At 50.1% G+C, this 23,125-nt stretch overlaps 1 protein-coding gene across 1 annotated transcript in view; it reads right to left on the bottom strand.

Annotated features, from left to right (window-relative positions):
- Positions 1-23,125, bottom strand: part of LOC115152867 (protein TANC2-like) — a 411,487-nt gene that overhangs the window by 6,107 nt on the left and 382,255 nt on the right. Inside the window, exons 23-28 of the mRNA XM_029697757.1 lie at positions 10,808-10,941; positions 10,547-10,670; positions 9,888-10,063; positions 7,832-7,964; positions 4,266-4,357; positions 477-623 (exon numbers count right to left, since the gene is read on the bottom strand). Of these exons, the coding sequence (XP_029553617.1) occupies positions 477-623; positions 4,266-4,357; positions 7,832-7,964; positions 9,888-10,063; positions 10,547-10,670; positions 10,808-10,941 (806 nt within the window). The remainder of the gene's footprint in view (positions 1-476; positions 624-4,265; positions 4,358-7,831; positions 7,965-9,887; positions 10,064-10,546; positions 10,671-10,807; positions 10,942-23,125) is intronic.

The raw sequence follows: 23,125 nt of genomic DNA, 5'->3' as shown, positions 1-23,125 counted from the left end.
GTTACCTCCATGAGTCAGATACTGAGGACAATAGAGGTACTATCCAGTACTGTTACCTCCATGAGTCAGATACTGAGGTACTATCCAGTACTGTTACCTCCATGAGTCAGATACTGAGGACAATAGAGGTACTATCCAGTACTGTTACCTCCATGAGTCAGATACTGAGGTACTATCAAGTACTGTTACATCCATGAGTCAGATACTGAGGACAATAGAGGTACTATCCAGTACTGTTACCTCCATGAGTCAGATACTGAGGACAATATAGTACTATCAATACAAGTACTATCAATACAGTACTCTGGAATCAATACTCTGGAATGCATGTATTGATAATATACTACACATGGTTGTGTCTCAAATGGCACCCTATTCTGTATATAGTGCATCTGGGCCCAGGTCAAAAGTAGTGGACTATATAGGGAATAGGTTGCCATTTGGGATGGATCCATGGTCAGAGCCCACCAACTCACGTTCAGTTTCCTCCGACATCGGGACAGATTGAGTAAGATGGACACTTTGAGCTCCCTGAAAGTCTTTAGGTCCACACTGAAGCCTTCATTGGGGAACTTTTTGAGGGCGTACTGATAGCGCTGTGCTGCCTCCTTTACTTTCCCTTTCTGTTGAATACACCGACACACACAACATGTTATTCATACAAGACAGACAACATATAGCTCTAATTGATGTGTATACTGTATATACAGTACCTGTCAAAAGTTTGGGCACACCTACTCATTCAAAGGTTTTTCTTTATTGTTACTATTTTCTACATTGTAGAATAATAGTGAAGACACCAAAACTATGAAATAACACATATGAAATCGTGTAAACTCAGCAAAAAAAGAAACGTCCTCTCACTGTCAACTGCGTTTATTTTCAGCAAACTTAACATGTGTAAATATTTGAATGAACATAACAAGATTCAACAACTGAGACATAAACTGAAAAAGTTCCACAGACATGTGACTAACAGAAATGTAATAATGTATCCCTGAACAAAGGGGGGGGGGTCAAAATCAGAAGTAACAGTCAGTATCTGGTGTGGCCACCAGCTGCATTAAGTACTACAGTGCATCTCCTCCTCATGGACCGCACCAGATTTGCCACATCTTGCTGTGAAATGTTACCCCACTCTTCCACCAAGGCACCTGCAAGTTCCTGGACATTTCTGGGGGGAATGGCCCTAGCTCTCACCCTCCGATCCAACAGATCCCAGACGTGCTCAATGGGATTGAGATCCGGGCTCTTCGCTGGCCATGGCAGAACACTGACATTCCTGTCTTGCAGGAAATCACACACAGAACGAGCTGGTGGCATTGTCATGCTGGAGGGCCATGTCAGGATGAGCCTGCAGGAAAGGTACCGCATGAGGGAGGAGGATGTCTTCCCTGTGGCTCAGTTGGTAGAGCATGGTGTTTGCAACGCCAGCATGGTGTGTGCAATGCCAGGGTTGTGGGTTCGATTCCCACCGGGGGCCAGTACAAAAAAAATAAATAAAAATGCATGAAATGTATGCATTCACTATTGTAAGTCGCTCTGGATAAGAGCGTCTGCTAAATGACTAAAATGTAAATGTAACGCATAGCGTTGAGATTGCCTGCAATGACAACAAGCTCAGTCTGGTGATGCTGTGACACACCACCCCAGACCATGATGGATCCTCCACCTCCAAATGGATCCCGCTCCAGAGTACAGGCCTAGGTGTAACGCTCATTACTTTGACGATAAAACGTAAATCTGACCATCACCCCTGGTGAGACAAAACCACGACGCGTCAGTGAAGAGCACTTTTTGCCAGTCCTGTCTGGTCCAGCAACGGTGGGTTTGTGCCCACAGGCGACGATGTTGCCGGTGATGTCTGGTGAGGACCTGCCTTACAACAGGCCTACAAGCCCCCAGTCCAGCCTCTCTCAGCCTATTGCGGACAGTCTGAGCACTGATGGAGGGCTTGTGCGTTCCTGGTGTAACTTGGGCAGTTTTTGTTGCCATCCTGCACCTGTCCCGCAGGTGTGATGTTCGGATGTACTGATCCTGTGCAGGTGTTGTTACACGTGGTCTGCCACTGCGAGGACAATCAGCTGTCCGTCCTGTCTCCCTGTAGTGCTGTCTTAGGCATCTCACAGTACGGACATTGCAATTTATTGCCCTGGCCACATTTGCAGTCCTCATGCCTCCTTGCAACATGCCTAAGGCACGTTCATGCCGATGAGTAGGGGCCCTGGGCATCTTTCTTTTGGTGTTTTTCAGAGTCAGTAGAAAGGCCTCTTTAGTGTCCTAAGTTTTCATAATTGTGACCTTAATTGCCTAGCGTCTGTAAGCTGTAAGTGTCTTAATGACCGTTCCACAGGTGCATGTTCACGAATTGTTTATGGTTCAGTGAACAAGCATGGGAAACAGTGTTTAAACCCTTTACAATGAAGATCTATGAAGTTATTTGGATTTTTACGAATTATCTTTGAAAGACAGGGTCCTGAAAAGGAGACGTTTCTTTTTTTGCTGAGTTTAGTAACCAAAAAAGTGTTTATTTTATATTCTTCAAAGTAGCCACCCTTGATGACATCTTTGCAAACTCTGGGTATTCTCTCAACCAGCTTCAAGAGGAATTATTTTTCAACGGTTTTGAAGGAGTTCCCACATATGCTGAGCACTTGTTCTCTGCTTTTCCTTCACTCTGCAGTCCAACTCATCCCAAACCATCTCAATTGGTTTGAGGTCGGGTGATTGTGGAGGCCAGGTCAGCTGATGCAACACCATCACTCTTCTTCTTGGTCAAATGTGACCCGATTCAGGAAACTAGGTGAATGTCACAAGTCACAACTTCACAGGAGAGCAGTTTGAACTTTAAAAAAAATGTTTTTATCAAAATGCCTTTTTTGGCAGGAATGCGTTCTCGAACATGTGAACTTTCATGTGCCTTAATAACAAACTTGTATGCCATCTGTTAAATTACAAGCCTTGTTGGTTACGCCACAGAAAAAGTGAGCAACCCTCCCACTACCCATGATTGGCTGAGATAATGAGTGGGCTGGACATGCCGAGAGAGGAGAGAGAACTGGTCTGCCATAGAAGGCTTCTGTCTATTTGAGCTCGTCAGTCTTTGTTGGTAATCCTATCAAATGTGTCTTTTTTAAAAATGTATTGTGTAGTGGAGCTGCATAAGTGTTGCTCTCCACTTTCTGGAGGATCAAGTTTTGAAATCAGTAGAATTAGAGTATGATAGCTAAAGAAATGGAGAAAACACCTGTCTCTGGATTACATCTTCAAACTAAGGGCAACCGTGGCATTCCTGACAGGGAGACACGTCCATCATGCATGATGATGTATACAGGTAAGTTAGTCTCGCGTTAGCTAGCTACATTTTCAGATATTACACGTTTCCTAATTTTGACAGAAAGTGGTTTCATTTCAAGCTAAAGTGTACTGTTAGCTAGCTAGCTAACATTATCTGACTGGCTCACGAGCTGATGTTATTATTCTTTCCCAGAGCCGTGTGCTGTTCTAGTTAGAGCCTAATGTTAGCTAGCTAACACTGAACATGGTTGGTAAGCTCCCAGCACTGTGGCATTGTTGGCTCTGTTCATTGTTGTTTAACTAGCTAACAATAGCTGGCTGGCACGTTAGCTAACGTTACGTGACGTGTGTGAACTTACACTTTGTTTACCTAGCTAGGTACATTGTTTACCTAGCTAGCTAGCTATATGTCTTAAGCTAAAGTGTACTGTTAGCTAGCTAGCTAACGTTAGCTGTCTGGCTCCCTAACTGACATTATTATTTGTTTCCATGAGCCGTTTACTGTTCTAGTTAGAGCCTAATGTTAGCTAGCTAACATTGAACATGGAGTGCATTAAGGAAAGAAATTCCACGAATTAACTTTTAACAAGGCACTCCTGCTAATTAAAATGCATTCCATGTGACTAACTCATGAAGCTGGTTGAGAGAATGCCAAGAGTGTGCAGAGCTGTCATCAAGGCAAAGGTTGGCTACTTTGAAGAATCTCAAATATAACATATATTTGATTTGTTTAACTAACACTTTTTTGGTTACTACATGATTCCGTATGTGTTATTTCATAATGTTGATGTCTTCACTATTATTGTACAATGTAGAAAATAGTACAAATAAAGAAAAACCCTTGAATGAGTAGGAGTGTCCAAACTTTTGACTGGTACTGTATATATTTTCTTTCTTATATGTATGAATATTGTCCAACAACAGGTGACAGTCCTTCCTCAAATTAGGGTAGGGCCTCCTGATCTCACCTTATAGAAGCTGTCTCCCTCCTCAATCAGCTTACTCAGTAGGATGATCATGATATCAGGTTTGGAGGTAGCCATGGCCCATGTGGCTGGACCTGAAGAACACAGGATGAGAAAGCAGGGAACGATAAAAACATGTTGTTTTGGAGTCACAGTAAACACAGTAACAATAACAAGTGACAACAACAACAAACAAAGTGGCAGGAATGACAGAGATAGACAGACGTTTGTCCACTGCAGAGAAAATTACGCTATTCTCTCTCTAACATCTATTGATCCAGATAAAGGAGTGTACTGTTGGGACAAAAGTCCAGCCTTATCAATCAATAGCCACAAGCCAAAGGGGTAGAAATATGATATATCAAAACACTAAATTATGCAGCTGGTAAAGGCTGAGTCACTCCCAATCTAACTAATTGCCTTACGTCAGGTGGTGTCACTCCTACGCGACGCTCATCCCTCAACTGACAGTCAGCATAGAAAATATTAATCTAACTAGGATAACTTATCATACAGTATCTCTCTGCAAAAGCAACACTTGAAACACATTTACACATTGATTGGAGAGACGAGGACACGGTGGGTCTGCTTTTTGCATGAGAAAAAGATGCGTGGGCTTCTTGCATGAGGACAAGGTGGGTGGCCTTCTTGCATGAGGACAAGGTCAGTGGCCTTCCTGCATGAGGACACGGTGGTTGGCCTTCTTGCATGAGGACAAGGTGGGTGGCCTTCTTGCATGAGGACAAGGTGGGTGGGCTTCTTGCATGAGGACAAGGTGGGTGGCCTTCTTGCATGAGGACAAGGTGGGTGGCCTTCTTGCATGAGGACAAGGTGGGTGGCCTTCTTGCATGAGGACAAGGTGGGTGGGCCTCCTGTATGAGGATAAGGTGCGTGGGCTTCTTGCATGAGGACACGGTGGTTGACCTTCTTGCATGAGGACAAGGTGGTTGGGCTTCTTGCATGAGGACACGGTGGTTGACCTTCTTGCATGAGGACAAGGTGGGTGGGCTTCTTGCATGAGGACAAGGTGGGTGGGTTTCTTGCATGAGGACAAGGTGGGTGGGTTTCTTGCATGAGGACAAGGTGAGTGGGCCTCCTGTATGAGGACAAGGTGGGTGGGCTTCTTGCATGAGGACAAGGTGGGTGGGCTTCTTGCATGAGGACAAGGTGGGTGGCCTTCTTGCATGAGGACAAGGTGGGTGGCCTTATTGCATTAAGACAAGGTGGGTGGGCTTCTTGCATGAGGACAAGGTGGGTGGCCTTCTTGCATGAGGACAAGGTGGGTGGGCTTCTTGCATGAGGACAAGGTGGGTGGGTTTCTTGCATGAGGACAAGGTGAGTGGGCCTCCTGTATGAGGACAAGGTGGGTGGGCTTCTTGCATGAGGACAAGGTGGGTGGGCTTCTTGCATGAGGACAAGGTGGGTGGCCTTCTTGCATGAGGACAAGGTTGGTGGCCTTCTTGCATTAAGACAAGGTGGGTGGGCTTCTTGCATGAGGACAAGGTGGGTGGCCTTCTTGCATGAGGACAAGGTGGGTGGGCTTCTTGCATGAGGACAAGGTGGGTGGGCTTCTTGCATGAGGACAAGGTGGGTGGCCTTCTTGCATGAGGACAAGGTTGGTGGCCTTCTTGCATTAAGACAAGGTGGGTGGGCTTCTTGCATGAGGACAAGGTGGGTGGCCTTCTTGCATGAGGACAAGGTGGGTGGCCAACTTGCATTACAAAACACATACAGTGTAATGTGTGCTCAAGGCTGGGTATGCTGTCATAACACATCATAACCCAACTGGAATGTCAACATCTACCTCTAAATAAAAGCAGTCCAAGTTATAGTTATCTCAGTCATGCTGGGATTTAATCTGATCTCAGGTTATAGGCATTGCTGCTTTTCAAGGCAATTTACGATTGAGCCGACATATCCAGCATTTACCATGAACAGGATCTCCATGAACGCTGGAACATTGCCTTTAAAAGCCAATGCCTATAACCCGCGATCAGATTGAATCTTGGCCTCAGAGTTAATAGTAATACCTGAGTGTTATTTCTCAGGATGGGGGTTGTAGATGGGGGTTGTAGATGGGGGTTATAGCTAAGCTAGCCTGCTGACACAGACCATGACGACACTAAGACAACACAGAAAGAGGAGGTAGGGCTGTCAAAATGCCTGCTGGGATGAGATGTCGACAGCCTTGGGATTACCTCTAGGCCGACTGGGCAGCGTCTGACATCCTGGTACAGCAGAGAGGTCGGGGGGTCATGAGCAAGGGAGGGAGGGGGAGTGCAGTGGGCCAGAGTAATCAAAAAAGAAAAAACAGAAAAAGGTGCGTGGCAGAGAAGGCAAGTGGGAAAAAAGACAAAGAGAAAAAGGTGGAGGATGAAGAGTGAGAAGAGGAACAGAAAAAAGCAGCAGTGAGAAGCAGGGATAAGAGGAAAGAAAAAACACACTCTAACAACAGCCTGTCTCAGAGATCACACATAGAAGGACAGAGAGACAGAGAACATGAACAAAAGAGAGAGCAGAGAGAAAGAAAGAAAGAAAGAAAGAAAGAAAAAATGAACGAGAGAGAAAGAATGAACCAGAGAGAGCTGAAATAGAGGAAGAGAGAGAGACTACAGGAGGACACAGTAGAACAACACAGAGACATCTTATGATCTGAGGAAGGACTAGCCAGAGAGAACAGAGAAATACTACAGGAGGACACAGTAGAACAACACAGAGACATCTACAGATCTGAGGAGTGACTAGCCAGAGAGAATAGAGAAATACTACAGGAGGAAACAGTAGAACAACACAGAGACATCTACAGATCTGAGGAAGGACTAGCCAGAGAGAATAGAGAAATACTACAGGAGGACACAGTAGAACAACACAGAGACATCTACAGATCTGAGGAGTGACTAGCCAGAGAGAATAGAGAAATACTACAGGAGGACACAGTAGAACAACACAGAGACATCTACAGATCTGAGGAAGGACTAGCCAGAGAGAACAGAGAAATACTACAGGAGGAAACAGTAGAACAACACAGAGACATCTTATGATCTGAGGAAGGACTAGCCAGAGAGAACAGAGAAGACCTGCAGTATGGTGCACCAGGAGCAGCAGGGGGAACATACAAAACAGTGGGGTTCAACTGTTCGCTCAGCTCCAAAGAGACAATAACAAGTTGCATCCCAAATGGCCCTGTGTTCTGTATTTAGTCCACTACTTCTGGTCAATAGTAGTGCACTATCTAAGAAATAGGTTGCCATTTAGGATGCAGATTCTGTATTGCTGTGTCATCCTACTGCGGCATGGATAGTCTTTGAATTGTGTCTCAACATCAGATAGTCAAGTGTCATTTTGTTTCCCAATTCTACAGTCAAAAGATCCAAAGTGTTGCACTATGGAGAGAATGGGGTTCTTTTCCAGGAGAGGAATTTCATTCACTGTCTACATACAAATCCTGGCTGCATCTAGAAGGGCACCCTTTACCCCACAGTGTACTAGTTTTGACCAGGGCCCATTTGGGACAGCCCCTGCCCAAAATCTATTGGCTTCCAGTCTAACGCTAAGTCCATTCTCAATACCTATCTTGGCTCCCTTCTTGAGCAGAGTGACCACCACGGAGGTGTTCCTGCAGCCCACGGCCCGGTCCAGAGGACACATCCCACTGTAGTCCACATGCTCTATCATCACCCCCTGGTCCACTAAGAACTGGACCTGCGAGGACAGACAGCAGACGAGGGGTGGAGGGAGAACAGGAGGGAGGTGGGAGAACAGGAGGGAGGGAGAACGGGTGGAGGACCGAGGACAGTACGGAGGATGTGAGAAAGGGGGAGAGGGAATGGGGGGAGGACGGGGGGAGGAGGGAGAACGGGTAGAGGACGGAGGACAGTAGGGAGGAGTGAGAATGAGGGGAGGGAGAATGGAGGGAGAAGAGGGGAGGAGGGAGAACGGGTAGAGGACGGAGGACAGTAGGGAGGAGTGAGAATGAGGGGAGGGAGAATGGAGGGAGAAGAGGGGAGGAGGGAGAACGGGTAGAGGACGGAGGACAGTAGGGAGGAGTGAGAATGGGCGAGGGAAAACAGGGGGGAGGATGGGGAGGAGGGAGAACGGGGAGGAGGGAGGACAGGTGGCGAAGACAGTGGGGAGGAGGGAGGACAGGGGCGAGGACAGTGGGGAGGAGGGAGGACAGGGGCGAGGAGGAGGACAGGGACGAGGACAGTGAGGAGGAGGGAGGACAGTGGGGAGGAGGGAGAACGGGTGGAGGACGGAGGACAGTAGGGAGGAGTGAGAATGGGCGAGGGAAAACAGGGGGGAGGATGGGGAGGAGGGAGAACGGGGGAGGAGGGAGGACAGGGGTGAGGAGGGAGGACAGTGGGAAGGAGAGTGAATGGGGAGAAGAGGGAGGACAGTGGAGGAGGGTGGACAGGTGGCGAAGACAGTGGGGAGGAGGGAGGACAGGGGCGAGGACAGTAGGGAGGAGGGAGGACGGGGGGAGGACAGTGGGGAGGATGGAAGACAGTGGGGAGGAGGGAGGAAAGTGGGGAGGAGGGAGGAAAGTGGGGAGGAGGGGGACAGGGGTGAGGACAGTGGGGAGGAGGGAGGACAGGGGCGAGGAGGAGGACAGGGGTGAGGACATTGGGGAGGAGGGAGGACAGTGGGGAGGAGGGAGGACAGTGGCGAGGACAGTGGGGAGGAGGGAGGACAGTGGGGAGGAGGGAGGACAGTGGGGAGGAGGGAGGAAAGTGAGGAGGAGGAGGGAGGACAGGGGCGTGGACAGTGGGGAGGAGCGAGGACAGTGGGGAGGAGAGAGGACAGTGGCGAGGACAGTGGGGAGGAACGAGGACAGTGGGGAGGAGGGAGCACAGTGGGGAGGAGCGAGGACAGTGGGGAGGAAGGAGGACAGTGGCGAGGACAGTGGGGAGGAGGGAGGACAGTGGTGAGGACATTGGGGAGGAGGGAGGACAGTGGGGAGGAGGGAGGACAGTGGCGAGGACAGTGGGGAGGAGGGAGGACAGTGGCGAGGACAGTGGGGAGGAACGAGGACAGTGGGGAGGAGGGAGCACAGTGGGGAGGAGCGAGGACAGTGGGGAGGAAGGAGGACAGTGGCGAGGACAGTGGGGAGGAGGGAGGACAGTGGGGAGGAGCGAGGGCAGTGGGGAGGAGGGAGGACAGTGGCGAGGACAGTGGGGAGGAGCGAGGACAGGGAGGAGGATGGAGGACAGGGGCGAGGACAGTGGGGAGGAGGGAGGACAGTGGGGAGGAGGGAGGACAGGGGCGAGGACAGTGGGGAGGAGGGAGGACAGTGGGGAGGACAGTGGGGAGGAGGGAGGACAGTGGGGAGGAGGGAGGACAGGGGCGAGGATAGTGGGGAGGAGGGAGGACAGTGGGGAGGAGGGAGGACAGGGGCGAGGACAGCGGGGAGGAGGGAGGACCGTGAGGAGGAGGGAGGACAGGGATGAGGACAGTGGGGAGGAGGGAGGACAGTGGGGAGGAGGGAGGAATGTATTGATTAATGATCTTCATCAGAGCAGGATCATAGGATGGTACTAACATTTGGGAGAGTTACTGCTAGCAAAATATACACAAATATAACTATACTTAAACACATTTTTTTCTTAATGTTGTACGTCCACTCACCATCTCTGAGTCCCCATAGAAGGAGGCCAGGTCGAGGGGCGTGCGTCCGTTCTTATCAGCATGGTCGGTAGCAGCCCCCTTCTCCACCAGACAGCACACCACGGGCAGGTGTCCCTTCAGACACGCCCAGCTCAGAGCCGTTAACCCCTCCTTGTCCATCAGAGGCAGGGACGCACCTGGCAGGTGGATCAGATGAGCCAGGGGTTACAGGTCAGCATTGGGATTAAAAGGTAAATTGGTAAAACAAAGTACCGTCAATGCGTTTGTCACGTCCTGACCAGTATAGGGGTTATTTGGAACAGCTGTACGTTGTTGTTCCTGATTGGGAGTCATATATTAGTTGCGTGTTTTCACCTGGGGATTTGTGGGTAGTTGTATTTCGCACTGCTTGTTATTATAGCCTGTGAAACTGTCACCTGTCGTTCTTTGCTTATTGTTTTGTTTCGTGTTATCTTTATTCATTAAATATAATGATGAACATGCAACCCGCTGCGCCTTGGTCCTCTCTACAATACAACAGCCGTTACAGTTGGTGATTGTGTTCAACAAAAGTCTCTTGAGAGTTTGCGGTATATAAATCAATGGATGAAAGGACAGCAGGTCACAGATAACGTAAATGTCAAGGAATGAGTGGATGATGTCTTCCTCCGGACCCTCACCCTGTGCCAGTAGGAACTCCACAGTGCCCAGGTGACCCTCTGAGGCAGCCATCATCAGAGGGGTTCGGCTCTGCTTGTCTGCGAGGTTCACCTCCGCTCCGTGAGTCAGGAGAAGGTCCACAATCTGAGAGAGGACAACACTATCATCACCATCTAGCACACAACAGCCTGTTTCTGTCAACCTGACCGCTCGATCTCTCTTTGTCTGATTAAGTGTTTGGGTCAAAAGCAGTGCAATAAAAAGGGAGCACTCAGTCTCACCTGCCAGTTTCCCTGTCGGACAGCACTGAACAGGGGTACCATGCCTCGTCTGTTGGGCTGCGCCACCGCTGCTCCCTGATCCAGCAGCAGCCTGCAGACGTCTAGCTTCCCCCGGCCCCCTGCTGCCGTGAGAGCTAAAGGAAGAGGAGAGGGACACACAGGGATCAGCCATGTTGTAAAACAGTCTTTTCCATTTTTTACAATTCATCATTCTAAGACTGACAGTTATCGTGTGTGCCATGTGTTAGTTTGCAGATTGTACAGGAAGTGAATCCTAAGGGCACACAGGGCAGGGAAGAAACACATATTAAACAACGCAATGTACACTGATTGGACAAAACATTAGGAACGCTAGTGAGAGAGCTGGCCCTCCTCCTCCTCTCCAGAAGAGTGACAGTTCCTCTAGTGAGATCGCTGGCCCTCCTCCTCCTCTCCAGAATAGTGACAGTTCCTCTAGTGAGATTGCTGGCCCTCCTCCTCCTCTCCAGAAGAGTGACAGTTCCTCTAGTGAGATCGCTGGCCCTCCTCCTCCTCTCCAGAATAGTGACAGTTCCTCTAGTGAGATTGCTGGCACTCCTCCTCCTCTCCAGAAGAGTGACAGTTCCTCTAGTGAGAGTACTGGCCCTCCTTCTCCTCCTCTCCAGAATAGTGACAGTTCCTCTAGTGAGATCGCTGGCCCTCCTCCTCCTCTCCAGAATAGTGACAGTTCCTCTAGTGAGAGTACTGGCCCTCCTTCTCCTCCTCTCCAGAAGAGTGAAAGTTCCTCTAGTGAGATCACTGGCAATCCTCCTCCTCCTCTCCAGAATAGTGACAGTTCCTCTAGTGAGAGTGCTGGCCTTCCTCTTCCTCCTCTCCAGAAGAGTGACAGTTCCTCTAGTGATATCGCTGGCCCTCCTCCTCCTCTCCAGAATAGTGACAGTTCCTCTAGTGAGAGAGCTGGCCTTCCTCCTCCTCCTCTCCAGAAGAGTGACAGTTCCTCTAGTGAGAGTGCTGGCCTTCCTCTTCCTCCTCTCCAGAATAGTGACAGTTCCTCTAATGAGATTGCTGGCCCTCCTCCTCCTCTCCAGAATAGTGACAGTTCCTCTAGTGAGAGTGTTGGCCTTCCTCTTCCTCCTCTCCAGAAGAGTGACAGTACCTCTAGTGAGAGTACTGGCCTTCCTCTTCCTCCTCTCCAGAATAGTGACAGTTCCTCTAGTGAGATCGCTGCCCCTCCTCCTCCTCTCCAGAAGAGTGACAGTTCCTCTAGTGAGATCGCTGGCCCTCCTCCTCCTCTCCAGAATAGTGACAGTTCCTCTAGTGAGAGTACTGGCCCTCCTTCTCCTCCTCTCCAGAAGAGTGACAGTTCCTCTAGTGAGATTGCTGGCCCTCCTCCTCCTCTCCAGAATAGTGACAGTTCCTCTAGTGAGAGTGCTGGCCTTCCTTTTCCTCCTCTCCAGAAGAGTGACAGTTCCTCTAATGAGATCGCTGGCCCTCCTCCTCCTCTCCAGAATAGTGACAGTTCCTCTAGTGAGAGAGCTGGCCTTCCTCCTCCTCCTCTCCAGAAGAGTGACAGTTCCTCTAGTGAGAGTGCTGGCCTTCCTCTTCCTCCTCTCCAGAATAGTGACAGCTCCTCTAATGAGATTGCTGGCCCTCCTCCTCCTCTCCAGAAGAGTGACAGTTCCTCTAGTGAGATCGCTGGCCCTCCTCCTCCTCTCCAGAATAGTGACAGTTCCTCTAGTGAGATTGCTGGCACTCCTGCTCCTCTCCAGAAGAGTGACAGTTCCTCTAGTGAGAGTACTGGCCCTCCTTCTCCTCCTCTCCAGAATAGTGACAGTTCCTCTAGTGAGATCGCTGGCCCTCCTCCTCCTCTCCAGAATAGTGACAGTTCCTCTAGTGAGAGTACTGGCCCTCCTTCTCCTCCTCTCCAGAAGAGTGACAGTTCCTCTAGTGAGATTGCTGGCCCTCCTCCTCCTCTCCAGAATAGTGACAGTTCCTCTAGTGAGAGTGCTGGCCTTCCTTTTCCTCCTCTCCAGAAGAGTGACAGTTCCTCTAATGAGATCGCTGGCCCTCCTCCTCCTCTCCAGAATAGTGACAGTTCCTCTAGTGAGAGTGCTGGCCCTCCTCTTCCTCCTTTACAGAAGAGTGACAGTTCCTTTAGTGAGAGTGCTGGCCTTCCTCTTCCTCCTCTCCAGAAGAGTGACAGTTCCTCTAGTGAGAGTGCTGGCCTTCCTCCTCCTCCTCTACAGAATAGTGACAGTTCCTCTAGTGACATTTCTGGCACTCCTCCTCCTCTCCAGAATAGTGACAGTTCCTCTAGTGAGATTGCTGGCCCTCCTCCTCCTCTCCAGAATAGTGACAGTTCCTCTAGTGAGAGTGCTGGCCCTCCTCTTCCTCCTCTGCAGAAGAGTGACAGTTCCTCTAGTCAGATCGCTGGCCCTCCTCCTCCTCTCCAGAAGAGTGACAGTTCCTCTAGTGAGAGTGCTGGCCTTCCTCTTCCTCCTCTCCAGAAGAGTGACAGTTCCTCTAGTGAGAGTGCTGGCCTTCCTCCTCCTCCTCTACAGAATAGTGACAGTTCCTCTAGTGAGATTTCTGGCACTCCTCCTCCTCTCCAGAATAGTGACAGTTCCTCTAGTGAGATTGCTGGCCCTCCTCCTCCTCTCCAGAATAGTGACAGTTCCTCTAGTGAGAGTGCTGGCCTTCCTCTTCCTCCTCTCCAGAAGAGTGACAGTTCCTCTAATGAGATCGCTGGCCCTCCTCCTCCTCTCCAGAATAGTGACAGTTCCTCTAGTGAGAGAGCTGGCCTTCCTCCTCCTCCTCTCCAGAAGAGTGACAGTTCCTCTAGTGAGAGTGCTGGCCTTCCTCTTCCTCCTCTCCAGAATAGTGACAGCTCCTCTAATGAGATTGCTGGCCCTCCTCTTCCTCTCCAGAATAGTGACAGTTCCTCTAGTGAGAGTGCTGGCCTTCCTCTTCCTCCTCTCCAGAAGAGTGACAGTACCTCTAGTGAGAGTACTGGCCTTCCTCTTCCTCCTCTCCAGAATAGTGACAGTTCCTCTAGTGAGATCGCTGCCCCTCCTCCTCCTCTCCAGAAGAGTGACAGTTCCTCTAGTGAGATCGCTGGCCCTCCTCCTCCTCTCCAGAATAGTGACAGTTCCTCTAGTGAGAGTGCTGGCCTTCCTCTTCCTCCTCTCCAGAAGAGTGACAGTTCCTCTAGTGAGAGTGCTGGCCTTCCTCCTCCTCCTCTCCAGAATAGTGACAGTTCCTCTAGTGAGAGTGCTGGCCTTCCTCTTCCTCCTCTCCAGAAGAGTGACAGTTCCTCTAGTGAGAGTGCTGGCCTTCCTCCTCCTCCTCTCCAGAATAGTGACAGTTCCTCTAGTGAGAGTGCTGGCCTTCCTCTTCCTCCTCTCCAGAAGAGTGACAGTTCCTCTAGTGAGATCGCTGGCCCTCCTGCTCCTCTCCAGAATAGTGACAGTTCCTCTAGTGAGATTGCTGGCCCTCCTCCTCCTCTCCAGAAGAGTGACAGTTCCTCTAGTGAGATCGCTGGCCCTCCTCCTCCTCTCCAGAATAGTGACAGTTCCTCTAGTGAGATTGCTGGCACTCCTCCTCCTCTCCAGAAGAGTGACAGTTCCTCTAGTGAGAGTACTGGCCCTCCTTCTCCTCCTCTCCAGAATAGTGACAGTTCCTCTAGTGAGAGTACTGTCCCTCCTTCTCCTCCTCTCCAGAAGAGTGACAGTTCCTCTAGTGAGATTGCTGGCACTCCTCCTCCTCTCCAGAAGAGTGACAGTTCCTCTAGTGAGAGTGCTGGCCCTCCTCTTCCTCCTTTACAGAAGAGTGACAGTTCCTCTAGTGAGAGTGCTGGCCTTCCTCTTCCTCCTCTCCAGAAGAGTGACAGTTCCTCTAGTGAGAGTGCTGGCCTTCCTCCTCCTCCTCTACAGAATAGTGACAGTTCCTCTAGTGAGATTTCTGGCACACCTCCTCCTCTCCAGAATAGTGACAGTTCCTCTAGTGAGATTGCTGGCACTCCTCCTCCTCTCCAGAATAGTGACAGTTCCTCTAGTGAGAGTGCTGGCCCTCCTCTTCCTCCTCTGCAGAAGAGTGACAGTTCCTCTAGTGAGATCGCTGGCCCTCCTCCTCCTCTCCAGAAGAGTGACAGTTCCTCTAGTGAGATCGCTGGCCCTCCTCCTCCTCTCCAGAATAGTGACAGTTCCTCTAGTGAGAGTGCTGGCCCTCCTCCTCCTCTCCAGAATAGTGACAGTTCCTCTAGTGAGAGTGCTGGCCTTCCTCTTCCTCCTCTCCAGAAGAGTGACAGTTCCTCTAGTGAGAGTGCTGGCCCTCCTCCTCCTCCTCTCCAGAATAGTGACAGTTCCTCTAGTGAGAGTGCTGGCCTTCCTCTTCCTCCTCTCCAGAAGAGTGACAGTTCCTCTAGTGAGAGTACTGGCCCTCCTTCTCCTCCTCTCCAGAAGAGTGACAGTTCCTCTAGTGAGATCGCTGGCCCTCCTCCTCCTCTCCAGAATAGTGACAGTTCCTCTAGTGAGATTGCTGGCCCTCCTCCTCCTCTCCAGAAGAGTGACAGTTCCTCTAGTGAGATCGCTGGCCCTCCTCCTCCTCTCCAGAATAGTGACAGTTCCTCTAGTGAGATTGCTGGCACTCCTCCTCCTCTCCAGAAGAGTGACAGTTCCTCTAGTGAGAGTACTGGCCCTCCTTCTCCTCCTCTCCAGAATAGTGACAGTTCCTCTAGTGAGATCGCTGGCCCTCCTCCTCCTCTCCAGAATAGTGACAGTTCCTCTAGTGAGAGTACTGGCCCTCCTTCTCCTCCTCTCCAGAAGAGTGACAGTTCCTCTAGTGAGATTGCTGGCCCTCCTCCTCCTCTCCAGAATAGTGACAGTTCCTCTAGTGAGAGTGCTGGCCTTCCTCTTCCTCCTCTCCAGAAGAGTGACAGTTCCTCTAATGAGATCGCTGGCCCTCCTCCTCCTCTCTAGAAATGGGTCACAGTTCCTCTAGTGAGAGAGCTGGCCTTCCTCCTCCTCCTCTCCAGAAGAGTGACAGTTCCTCTAGTGAGAGTGCTGGCCTTCCTCTTCCTCCTCTCCAGAATAGTGACAGCTCCTCTAATGAGATTGCTGGCCCTCCTCTTCCTCTCCAGAATAGTGACAGTTCCTCTAGTGAGAGTGCTGGCCTTCCTCTTCCTCCTCTCCAGAAGAGTGACAGTTCCTCTAGTGAGAGTACTGGCCTTCCTCTTCCTCCTCTCCAGAATAGTGACAGTTCCTCTAGTGAGATCGCTGCCCCTCCTCCTCCTCTCCAGAAGAGTGACAGTTCCTCTAGTGAGATCGCTGGCCCTCCTCCTCCTCTCCAGAATAGTGACAGTTCCTCTAGTGAGAGTGCTGGCCTTCCTCTTCCTCCTCTCCAGAAGAGTGACAGTTCCTCTAGTGAGAGTGCTGGCCTTCCTCCGCCTCCTCTCCAGAATAGTGACAGTTCCTCTAGTGAGAGTACTGGCCCTCCTTCTCCTCCTCTCTAGAAGAGTGACAGTTCCTCTAGTGAGATTGCTGGCACTCCTCCTCCTCTCCAGAATAGTGACAGTTCCTCTAGTGAGATTGCTGGCCCTCCTCCTCCTCTCCAGAAGAGTGACAGTTCCTCTAGTGAGAGTGCTGGCCCTCCTCTTCCTCCTTTACAGAAGAGTGACAGTTCCTCTAGTGAGAGTGCTTGCCTTCCTCTTCCTCCTCTCCAGAAGAGTGACAGTTCCTCTAGTGAGAGTGCTGGCCTTCCTCCTCCTCCTCTCCAGAATAGTGACAGTTCCTCTAGTGAGATTTCTGGCACTCCTTCTCCTCTCCAGAATAGTGACAGTTCCTCTAGTGAGATCGCTGGCCCTCCTCCTCCTCTCCAGAATAGTGACAGTTCCTCTAGTGAGAGTGCTGGCCCTCCTCTTCCTCCTCTGCAGAAGAGTGACAGTTCCTCTAGTGAGATCGCTGGCCCTCCTCCTCCTCTCCAGAAGAGTGACAGTTCCTTTAGTGAGATCGCTGGCCCTCCTCCTCCTCTCCAGAATAGTGACAGTTCCTCTAGTGAGAGTGCTGGCCCTCCTCCTCCTCTCCAGAATAGTGACAGTTCCTCTAGTGAGAGTGCTGGCCTTCCTCTTCCTCCTCTCCAGAAGAGTAACAGTTCCTCTAGTGAGAGTACTGGCCCTCCTTCTCCTCCTCTCCAGAATAGTGACAGTTCCTCTAGTGAGATTGCTGGCCCTCCTCCTCCTCTCCAGAAGAGTGACAGTTCCTCTAGTGAGAGTACTGGCCCTCCTTCTCCTCCTCTCCAGAATAGTGACTTTTCCTCTAGTGAGATTGCTGGCCCTCCTCCTCCTCTCCAGAAGAGTGACAGTTCCTCTAGTGAGAGTACTGGCCCTCCTCTTCCTCCTCTCCAGAAGAGTGACAGTTCCTCTAGTGAGATTGCTGGCCCTCCTCCTCCTCTCCAGAATAGTGACAGTTCCTCTAGTGAGAGTGCTGGCTCTCCTCTTCCTCCTCTGCAGAAGAGTGACAGTTCCTCTAGTGAGATCGCTGGCCCTCCTCCTCCTCTCCAGAATAGTGACAGTTCCTCTAGTGAGAGTGCTGGCCCTCCTCTTCCTCCTCTCCAGAAGAGTGACAGTTCCTCTAGTGAGAGTGCTGGCCTTCCTCCTTTTCCAGAAAATGAAGCTGATGACTGCCTGAGACCCAGTGGCGCTCATGAGAGTGACCCCCCTTCTGAGAACACTGGTAAGCCTATGATTGATGAGACAGATAGCCTCGACAGAGGGGAGTCTGAGTTCCAATGTGTGATATAATAATAACCAGTAAAAACTGTACAGTGCATTCGGAAAGTATTCAGACCCCTTGACGTTTTCCATATTTTGTTACGTTACAGCCTTATTCTAAAATTCATTACATATTTTTCAGTCAGCAATCTATACACAATATCCCATAATGCCAAAGCGAAAACTGGTTTGTAGAGCTTGTAGCATCATACCCAAGAAGACTCAATGCTGTAATCGCTGCCAAAGGTGCTTCAACAAAGTACTGAGTAAAGGGTCTGAATTCTTATGTAAATGTGATATTTCATTTTTTTATTTTTAATAAATACAATTCTAAAAACTTGTTTTTGCTTTGTCATTATGGGGCATTGTGTTTAGATTGATGACGGAAAGAAAACAAATTAGTCATTTTTAGAATAAGGCTGTAACGTAACACAATGTGAAAAAAGTCAAGGGGTCTGAATACTTTCCGAAGGCACTATAGTTAAGGATAATCTAGTAGGCTAGACTGCAATGTCTGCATAATGAAACAATCCCTAGTAAGCTATTGGTTTGATGGTGGACTGATTGTATTATCTGGCATTAATAGAATGGTTTGATGGTGGACTGTTATATTATTTGGCATTAATAGAATGGTTTGATGGTGGATTGATTGTATTATTTGGCATTAATAGTGGTTTTACACAGCATTCTATTAAGGGATGAGACATGTTAGATATCACAACAGTGTTTTAAACCAATGACCTCACTGCATTTAAACACATACGAGAAGTAATGAGAGGGAGGAGAGAACAGTGGTGTGGCAGTAGAGAAAGAGGGAGGAGAGAACAGTGGTGTGGCAGTAGAGAAAGAGGGAGGAGAGAACAGTGGTGTGGGAGTAGAGAAAGAGGGAGGAGAGAACAGTGTTGTGGCAGTAGAGAAAGAGTGAGGAGAGAACAGTGGTGTTGCAGTAGAGAAAGAGGGAGGAGAGAACAGTGGTGTGGCAGTAGAGAAAGAGGGAGGAGAGAACAGTGGTGTGGCAGTAGAGAAAGAGGGAGGAGAGAACAGTGGTGTGGCAGAAGAGAAAGAGGGAGGAGAGAACAGTGGTGTGGCAGTAGAGAAAGAGGAAGGATAGAGAACAGTGGCTGTGGCAGTAGGAGACAAGAGGCGATGGAGAGAACAGTGTTGTGGCAGTAGAGTCGAAGAGGGACGGAGAGAACAGTGGTGTGGGCAGTAGAGAAAGAGGAAGGAGAGAAAAGGTGTGGCAGTAGAGAAAGAGGAAGGAGGAGAACAGTGTTGTGGCAGTAGAGAAAGAGGGAGGAGAGAACAGTGTTGTGGCAGTAGAGAAAAAGGGAGGAGGATACAGTGGTAGGGGTGTGCACGAGTAGAGGAAGAGTAGAAGGAGAGAACAGTGGTGTGCAGTAGAGAATAGAGGGAGGAGAGGACAGTGTTGTGAGCAGTAGAGAAAGAGGGGAGGAGGAGAACAGTGTTGTGGCAGAGTAGAGAAAAGAGGGAGGATAGAAACAGTGATTGTGGCAAGTAGAGAAGAGGGAGGACGAGGAGGAACAGTGTTGTGGCAGTAAGTATGAGAAACGGGAGGAGAAGAGGTAGTTTGTGGCAGTAGAGAAAGAGGGAGGAGAGAACAGTGGTGTGGCAGTAGAGAAAGAGGGAGGAGAGAACAGTGGTGTGGCAGTAGAGAAAGAGGGAAGCAAGAATAGTGGTGTGGCAGTAGAGAAAGAGGGAGGAGAGAACAGTGGTGTGGCAGTAGAGAAAGAGGGAGGAGAGGACAGTGATGTGGCAGTAGAGAAAGAGGGAGGAGAGAACAGTGGTGTGGCAGTAGAGAAAGAGGAAGGAGAGAACAGTGGTGTTGCAGTAGAGAAAGAGGGAGGAGAGAACAGTGGTGTGGCAGTAGAGAAAGAGGAAGGAGAGAACAGTGGTGTGGCAGTAGGGAGAAAGAGGAAGGAGAGAACAGTGGTGTGGCAGTAGAGAAAGAGGGAGGAGAGAACAGTGGTGTGGCCAGTAGAGAAAGAGAGGAAGCAAGAATAGTGGTGTGGCAGTAGAGAAAGAGGGAGTAGAGGACAGTGATGTGGCAGTAGAGAAAGAGGGAAGAGAGAACAGTGGTGTGGCAGTAGAGAAAGAGGGAGGAGAGAACAGTGGTGTGTCAGTAGAGAAAGAGGGAGGAGAGAACAGTGGTGTGGCAGTAGAGAAAGAGGAGAGAACAGTGGTGTGGCAGTAGAGAAAGAGGGAGGAGAGAACAGTGGTGTGGCAGTAGAGAAAGAGGAAGGAGAGAACAGTGATGTGGCAGTAGAGAAAGAGGGAGGGGAGAACAGTGGTGTGGCAGTAGAGAAAGAGGAAGGATAGAACAGTGGTGTGGCAGTAGAGAAAGAGGGAGGAGAGAACAGTGGTGTGGCAGTAGAGAAAGAGGGAGGAGAGAACAGTGGTGTGGCAGTAGAGAAAGAGGGAGGAGAGAACAGTGGTGTGGCAGTAGAGAAAGAGGGAGGAGAGAACAGTGGTGTGGCAGAAGAGAAGCGGGAGGAGAGAACGGGGGTTGGGAGAACAGTGGTGTGGCAGAGAAAGAGGAGGAGAGACAGTGGTGTGGCAGTAGAGAAAGAGGAAGGAGGGAGAACAGTGGTGTGGCAGTAGAGAGAAAGAGGAGGGAGAGAACGGTGTGGCAGTAGAGAAAGAGAGGAGCGAACAGTGGTTGTGGCAGTAGAGAAAGAGGAGAGAGAGAACAGTGGTGTGGCAGTAGAGAAAGAGGGAAGCAAGAATAGTGGTGTGGCAGTAGAGAAAGAGGGAGGAGAGAACAGTGGTGTGGCAGTAGAGAAAGAGGGAGGAGAGAACAGTGGTGTGGCAGTAGAGAAAGAGGGAGGGAGAACAGTGGTGTGGCAGTAGAGAAAGAGGGAGGAGAGAACAGGGTTGTGGCAGTAGAGAAAGAGGGAGGAGAACAGTGTGTGGCAGTAGGAAAGAGGGAGGGAGAACAGTGTTGTGGCAGTAGAGAAAGAGGGAGGAGAGAACAGTGTTGTGGCAGTAGAGAAAGAGGGAGGAGAGAACAGTGATGTGGCAGTAGAGAAAGAGGGAGGAGAGAACAGTGGTGTGGCAGTAGAGAAAGAGGGAGAGAGAACAGTGTTGTGGCAGTAGAGAAAGAGGGAGGAGAGAACAGTGGTGTGCAGTAGAGAAAGAGGGAAGCAAGAAAATAGTGGTTGTGTGCAGTAGAGAAAGAGGGAGAGAGAGACAGTGGGGTTGGCAGTAGAGAAAGAGGGAAGCAAGAAATAGTGTGTGGCAGTAGAGAAAGAGGGAGTAGAGGACCAGTGATGTGGCAGTAGAGAAAGAGGGAGGAGAGAACAGTGGTGTGGCAGTAGAGAAAGAGGGAGGAGAGAAGAGTGGTGGTGGCAGTAGAGAAAGAGGAAGGAGAGAACAGTGGTGTGGCAGTAGAGAAAGAGGGAGGGGGAACAGTGGTGTGGCAGTAGAGAAAGAGGAAAGATAGAACAGTGGTGTGGCAGTAGAGAAAGAGGAAGGAGAGAACAGTGGTGTGGCAGTAGAGAAAGAGGAGGAGAGAACAGTGGTGTGGCAGTAGAGAAAGAGGGAGGAGAGAACAGTGGTGTGGCAGTAGAGAAAGAGGGAGGAGAGAACAGTGGTGTGGCAGTAGAGAAAGAGGGAGGAGAGAACAGTGGTGTGGCAGTAGAGAAAGAGGGAGGAGAGAACAGTGGTGTGGCAGTAGAGAAAGAGGGAGGAGAGAACAGTGTTGTGGCAGTAGAGAAAGAGGGAAGAGAGAACAGTGGTGTGGCAGTAGAGAAAGAGGGAAGCAAGAATAGTGGTGTGGCAGTAGAGAAAGAGGGAGGAGAGAACAGTGGTGTGGCAGTAGAGAAAGAGGGAAGCAAGAATAGTGGTGTGGCAGTAGAGAAAGAGGGAGTAGAGAACAGTGATGTGGCAGTAGAGAAAGAGGGAGGAGAGAACAGTGGTGTGGCAGTAGAAAAAGAGGGAGGAGAGAACAGTGGTGTGTCAGTAGAGAAAGAGGGAGGAGAGAACAGTGGTGTGGCAGTAGAGAAAGAGGGAGGAGAGAACAGTGGTGTGGCAGTAGAGAAAGAGGAAGGAGAGAACAGTGGTGTGGCAGTAGAGAAAGAGGGAGGAGAGAACAGTGGTGTGGCAGTAGAGAAAGAGGAAGGAGAGAACAGTGATGTGGCAGTAGAGAAAGAGGGAGGGGAGAACAGTGGTGTGGCAGTAGAGAAAGAGGAAGGATAGAACAGTGGTGTGGCAGTAGAGAAAGAGGGAGGAGAGAACAGTGGTGTGGCAGTAGAGAAAGAGGAGGAGAGAACAGTGGTGTGGCAGTAGAGAAAGAGGGAGGAGAGAACAGTGGTGTGGCAGTAGAGAAAGAGGGAGGAGAGAACAGTGGTGTGGCAGTAGAGAAAGTAGGGATGAGAGAACAGTGGTGGTGCAGTAGAGAAAAGAGGGAGGAGAGAACAGTGGTGGTGGCAGTAGAGAAAGAGGGAGGAGAGAACAGTGGTGTGGCAGAAGAGAAAGAGGGAGGAGAGAACAGTGGTGTGGCAGTAGACAGAAAGAGGAAGGGAGAGAACAGTGGTGTGGCAGTAGAGAAAGAGGGAGGAGAAGAACAGTGTTGTGGCAGTAGAGAAAGAGGAAGGAGAGAACAGTGATTGGCAGTAGAGAAGAGGGAGGGGAGAACAGTGGTGTGGCAGTAGAGAAAGAGGAAGGAGAGAACAGTGGTGTGGCAGTAGAGAAAGAGGGAGGAGAGAACAGTGGTGTGGCAGTAGAGAAGGAGGAAGGAGAGAACAGTGGTTTGGCAGTAGAGAAAGAGGAAGGAGAGAACAGGGGTGTGGCAGTAGAGAAAGAGGGAGGAGAGAACAGTGGTGTGGCAGTAGAGAAAGAGGGAGGAGAGAACAGTGGTGTGGCAGTAGAGAAAGAGGGAGGATAGAACAGTGGTGTGGCAGTAGAGAAAGAGGGAGGAGAGAACAGTGTGTGGCAGTAAGAAAGAGGAGGAGAGAACAGTGGTGTGGCAGTTAGAGAAAGAGGGAGAGAACAGTGGTGTGGCAGAAGAGAAGAGGGAGAGAGAACAGTGGTGTGGCGTAGAGAAAGAGGAAGGAGAGAACAGTGGTGTGGCAGTAGAGAAAGAGGAGGAGAGACAGTGGTGTGGCAGTAGAGAAAGAGGAAGGAGAGAACAGTGATGTGGCAGTAGAGAAAGAGGGAGGGGAGCAGTGTGTGGCAGTAGAGAAAGAGGAAAGAGAGAACATTGGTGTGGCATAGAGAAAGAGGGAGGAGAGAACAGTGTGTGGCAGTAGAGAAGGAGGAAGGAGAGAACAGTGGTGTGGCAGTAGAGAAAGAGGAGAGAACAGTGGTGTGGCAGTAGAGAAAGAGGGAGGAAGAACAGTGGTGTGGCAGTAGAGAAAGAGGAAGGAGAGAACAGTGGTGTGGCAGTAGAGAAGAGGGAGGAGAGAACAGTGGTGTGGCAGTGAGGAGGAGAGAACAGTGGTGTGGCAGTAGAGAAGGAGGAAGGAGAGAACAGTGGTGTGGCAGTAGAGAAAGAGGAAGGAGAGAACATGTTGTGGCAGTAGAGAAAGAGGAAGGAGAGAACAGTGTTGTGGCAG

The sequence above is a fragment of the Salmo trutta genome, chromosome 18, assembly GCF_901001165.1.
Source record: "Salmo trutta chromosome 18, fSalTru1.1, whole genome shotgun sequence".
In the NCBI taxonomy this organism is placed as follows: domain Eukaryota; kingdom Metazoa; phylum Chordata; class Actinopteri; order Salmoniformes; family Salmonidae; genus Salmo; species Salmo trutta.
This window is presented reverse-complemented; position numbering and strand designations above follow the sequence as displayed.